Source organism: Galeopterus variegatus, unplaced genomic scaffold, assembly GCF_000696425.1.
Source record: "Galeopterus variegatus unplaced genomic scaffold, G_variegatus-3.0.2 Scaffold1507, whole genome shotgun sequence".
Classification (NCBI taxonomy): domain Eukaryota; kingdom Metazoa; phylum Chordata; class Mammalia; order Dermoptera; family Cynocephalidae; genus Galeopterus; species Galeopterus variegatus.
Genome location: NW_007727618.1, coordinates 287,064 through 292,445, shown reverse-complemented (window position 1 = coordinate 292,445; position 5,382 = coordinate 287,064). Strand labels below are relative to the sequence as shown.

At 35.9% G+C, this 5,382-nt stretch overlaps 1 protein-coding gene across 1 annotated transcript in view; it reads left to right on the top strand.

Annotated features, from left to right (window-relative positions):
- The window catches only part of AK9 (adenylate kinase 9), a 129,285-nt gene that overhangs the window by 98,120 nt on the left and 25,783 nt on the right, over positions 1 to 5,382 (top strand). Inside the window, exons 28-30 of the mRNA XM_008577430.1 lie at positions 3,237 to 3,443; positions 3,961 to 4,179; positions 4,694 to 4,745. Of these exons, the coding sequence (XP_008575652.1) occupies positions 3,237 to 3,443; positions 3,961 to 4,179; positions 4,694 to 4,745 (478 nt within the window). The remainder of the gene's footprint in view (positions 1 to 3,236; positions 3,444 to 3,960; positions 4,180 to 4,693; positions 4,746 to 5,382) is intronic.

The window sequence follows — 5,382 nt, the reverse complement described above, 5'->3', positions numbered from 1 at the left end:
CGGCGGGTCTTCAAATTGAAAGGCTTATGGAATATCAAGCAGAACAAAGGAAAAGAAATGTACTTAGGCACATCATCATGAAATTTGAGATTGGAAAGTATAAAGAGAAGATCTTAACTTTCTAAAATGAAATAAGATACCTCTAAAGGAATGCAGATAAGATTTATGTCTCACTAACAATACTGGACAATAGAAGACACAGGCAATGCCTTCAAAATTCTAACTGAAAATGATTTCAACCTGGGAGTCTATACCTGTCCAAACTGTTTATAATGTGTGAAGATGAAATGAAAACATTTTCAGACATTTAAGGTCATCAAAAATTAGTCTTTCATATATTCTTCATGAAAAAGTAGCCAACTGATAAAGTTAATAATTCTTCTTCTGCCCACAAAACAAAAAACCAACAAGTAGACAAAAACCTTAGAAATATGGGGCTAAGGGGAGAGACAAGAAAAACCCAAATATGGGCAAATTAGAATGTGGCGTGATTTTGAATAATAACAAAAAATAAAATTTGACCTTGGTACTAGAAACATTCTCCTTAGAATGGTACATGTCTCGATATAGAATTGTGTTTCTTATGTCACTATCTGCCGCTGTAATGAATAAAGGTTACATAATTAAAATTAACAGGCTGTTTATTGGATTTCCATTTTCAGAATCAATGAAATGCTGTTTGTTTGCTTTCAATTTTTAGAATCAGTTTCTACATAAAGCATTAAATACTGAACTACAGTTACAGTACAGAAATGTAAATGTAATAATACTGGAGACAAATAATTGGAAACTGAAGAGAGGAGAAGTGGAAGGAAGAGGAAGGACATCCTCTTGAATCGTGGGGAATCAGGATACATGAGAGTACTCCAAGAAGTTCATGGGAAGATTTGTACTACATTTTAATTCTATTTTTCCACTAACTTTTTGAAATACTCTCATACATCTAAAGAGAATAACTCAATAAATAGAGATTTGGAGATAGTGTTTAACATTATAGGCACTCAGTTGAAAAAATTAAGAATAAAAATATAACTAAAACCAGGGAATAGGCAGAAGAGAAAGAGGAGTAATATAAATTAGCTAAATTCTCCATCATCACTAGCAGTTTTTCAAAATATTACAACAGTCGAAAGTGGCTACCTTTTACTGTTTATTTTGCTACTTTCTAAACTGGCTTCTATAGAAAAAGAACAAACACTTTTAAAATAGAGAAATGCGTAAATAAACTTGTGATACTATGAAATACTATATGGCTGTTAAAAATAATATGTATGTTGTGATATGGAAAGAAATTTAAATATGGATGGTCCCTGACTTACAAGGGTTTGACTTATAATTTTCCAACTTCATAATGTTGCAACAGTGAGGGCAAACAACCAGTACTCTACAGTGTACTGTATTCAGTAAATTATGTGAGATATTCAACACTTTATTATAAAATAGGCTTCATGTTAGATTATTTTGCCCACCTGTAGCTAACATAACTATTCTGAGCATATTTAAGGTAGGCTGGGCTAAGCTATGATGTTCAGTAAGTTAGGTGTATTAAATGCATTTTTGACTTATAATATTTTCAACTTATAATGGGTTTATCTGGATATAATGTCATTGTAAGTCAAGGAGCATCTGTATATTGCTTAAGGGGTTTTTTAAAGCTAGTTGTAGAAAATAAAATAACCACATTTATGTTTAAAATAAAATATAATTAGATATATACAGAAAAACATGAAAAAGGATTCTGACCAAATTGTTAACCAAAATTATTTCCAGGTAGGAGAGCAGAAATAGAGCTGGGAATGTGAAGGGAGACTGACTTTTTACCCTATGTAATGCTATATAATTCGAGTTCATTATAACAAAAATAACTTTCTTTTAAAAATTCTATCATTTAAGTTTTTAATTTAAAAAAAGAAAGAAAGAAAGTTAGAAGAGCTATGAGATAGAGCCAGAGAGACGGGAGAGCCAAGTTCATCTGGAACTAAGATGTCCCTGGCTCGTAGTGTGGCTTCATCCCACCATACTTCCAATGATTCTTAGAAAATCAAATCTCAGGATAAAAAAAAAATGTTTTTTAAGTGAAAATATAAAGAAAAGGGAAAAATAGTAAGAGGACCAAATGGTTTCAAAATTCTTGAAAAAGAACCAGAAGTGAGAAACACTGCCCCACAGCCAAGCTCCTTTTGGAGAGAGGGGAGCCCGGGCATGGAGCAGGAATGGGCCCTCAGGCTCTCATCTTCATCCCGCACACACAAGTCCATTTCCCAGCTCCAGGCACCTTTCAAAGGAACAAAGACCTGATCATTTAGAAAGATTAGGAAATAGTGAGCTAATCAAAAAATTGCAGACAAGAGATAAGAAGGCAAACCATGGAGAGGGACTAGAATGGAGAGAGTATTGATCACTATTTAGGATTAAATCCTGGGTAGCTGAATGGGCAGGTATGGAGAGCCAGGAGTCTCCCAGGTTCAATGTAACTCCCAGGTTTCCCACTGGAGGGCAATGCTCCAACTGAGAAAAGAAATAATGCAGTGAGAACAGCATGGAGGCAGTGCAGGAGGATATATATTGTAGGGTTCGGTTTTGCAAAGTGAACTATGGCACTTAAAGCCTGTACAACACAACTTGGTACCAATATCCTATCATTGTCTTCAATTGTCATTTATGTATTCTTCATTGATGTATTCTTCTTGTTTCCTCAGAGGGGCTATAGCCTCCTAAAGGGCATATGTTAGTACAATACTTTATTCAAAGTGATGATGACAGCAATAATAGCTATCATTTGCATACTAACCATGTACCAAACACTTTTCTAAGGGCTAATTGAACGCTCCCAACAACCCTGTGAGGTAGCTACTTTGGTTATCCCTATTTTACACATAGGAAACTGATCTTGTCCCAGTAAATACAGCTAGTAAGTGTTTTATACTCTTTGAACTGCATTAAATATTGTTCCTGAAGACCATCAAAAATGTGTAACATTCTGACAACCACAGACATAAACAGCATGTAATATCTTGTCTATTTATTTACTTATAGGATCACTACGGTGTCAGAGTCTTGAAGGTATTAAATTTCTGGGCACCAGATATTTAGAATCCAACTGTGTTACCAGATGAATGTGGCCGTACAATACCAACCAATATCCAGTTATTACAAAATACTCCAGATGATTTGTTAACAGTGTCACTTGTTACATACTTTGTGTACGTAATACACGGGAATATTTTCTTCCTTAGATTGCGATTAGAGAAGATGAAGAAATGAGTGACGATGAGCCTGAAGACAATGAAGATGACATTGACAACATCCTTGAAGAAGAATTCCCAAAAGATGAGGAAGAGACGAGTGAAGATGAAGAACAGGAAATGGATGTGGTTGAACGCCTGAGAGGTGAACTGGGAGAAAAATTTGAAACAGATATGCATAATTTACAAACAATACAGGTTATTACTTTCCCTTCATTTTCCGTAATTCAAAAAGTAACATTTGAAAATGAAACAATAGCAATTTGGTTTATGCCTTACTTCTCGGTTGAACGCCTGAGAGGTGAACTGGGAGAAAAATTTGAAACAGATATGCATAATTTACAAACAATACAGGTTATTACTTTCCCTTCATTTTTCGTAATTCAAAAAGTAACATTTGAAAATGAAACAATAGCAATTTGGTTTATGCCTTACTTCTTTTTAACATTTAAAAAGAAATGTATACTGTAGGCTGTGTTCCCTTTTGTTAGTACCACTTAACAATTATGAAAACAAGTTCATAAATCAAGAGCAACATGGAAGACACTAAGGGTCACAGTAAGTTTAGCTGCCAACATGCAGCCACTTGGAAACTGAAAAATACTTGTTTTCTAGACTGAAGTAGTTGGTCCCCAGCAGTGTCTATGTGCTGTGACCGAATACTACCAGCCTTTTTCACACAAAATATATTTGATTTTATGATTTATTTCATCAGGATGAATTTGAGAAGTTCTTAATACCAATAATTCTCGTTAATGGAGCTCGGAAAGTCCACATTGTACAATATATATTGAATACGAAACTGAAACTACTGGTGGAAAATCGTGAGAGCATTTTTGAGAAATGTTATCCAATTCCGGCACCCCTTGCCCAGAAAATGCTCACCTTTACCTACAAGTATATAAGTGCGTTCGGCTATTGGGACCCTGTAAAGGTAATTTCAGCAAATGTATCTGAAAGCCATGTTCTTTCTTTATTTCTTTAAAAAAAAAAAACAAAAACAGAAAAAGGCATGTCTAGGAAGAAGACTGGATAATTTAAAAAATTATTAGGTATTGTGTAGTATTCTTAACTAGCTATAAAATACTTGGGAATTGAAATGGAATCATTAAACTGTCAGCTTTTCTTTTATTATCAACCATATAACATAGAGTATATACCGCCCCCCACCGCTGAGTTTCTCCTTGTCTTTAGCATTTACTCCCAGTTATGAACTTCATTCCAGCCCCAAAATGATGATGCTGACAACGCCATTGGCCTGTAACAACTGTCCTGGTGTAGCTGTGAAAAGATATTCAAACCTAGCATAAGTTAATTACCCAGTCCTCATCATCACCAAGGCAAAGATGTGGAACCACTCCTCCCACTGCATTCTATTCCCACACCTCAGGCTGCCTTTTGTGGGTATTTTTCCCTTTCATGACTGCTCTTAATGTTTACATGAGTAGGATTCATTTGTACGAAAATGTGGAAGAGAACCCAGTGGGATTTGCCCTACCAGTATACTCCAAAGGATAACCCAGGAGCCCACTTACACTAGTCCATTCTAGCTGCCATAATAAAATACCACAGACTGGGTCGCTTAAACAAGAGAAATTTATTTCTTCACAGTTCTGGAAGCTAGAAGTCCGAGATCAAGGACCAAGCAGGGATGGTTTTCTGGTGAGGGCTCTCTCCTTGGCTTCTGGGTCACTTCCCCCTCAGTGTTTCCTCACATGGCCTTTTCTCTGTGCCCTGGCCCCTGGTGTCTCTTCCTCTTCTCATAAGAACACCAGTCCTATCAGATTAGGATCTCATCCTTATGACTTCATTTAGCCTTAATTCCCTCCTTTTTTAAAGGACCTGTCTTCAAATACAGTCACTTTGGGGTTAGGGCTTCAATATATGAATTGGGGGTGTAAGGAGAGGATGATTCGATCCATAACAGCACCTTAGGAATGGACCTATTTGTGAGGATAAATCGGCCCATGAATAACTGCAAAAAACCTTACACCATCTGGCAGTGTCAAAGCACAAAGTCACAAATTTAGTTTAAAGGTCTCAATTGGCTTTATTGTAATTCTGGAATCAGGCAACACTATATACCATAAAATAGAATAAGTGTTCCAATGAGCTGAGCAAAAGAGGTTGACTTTAC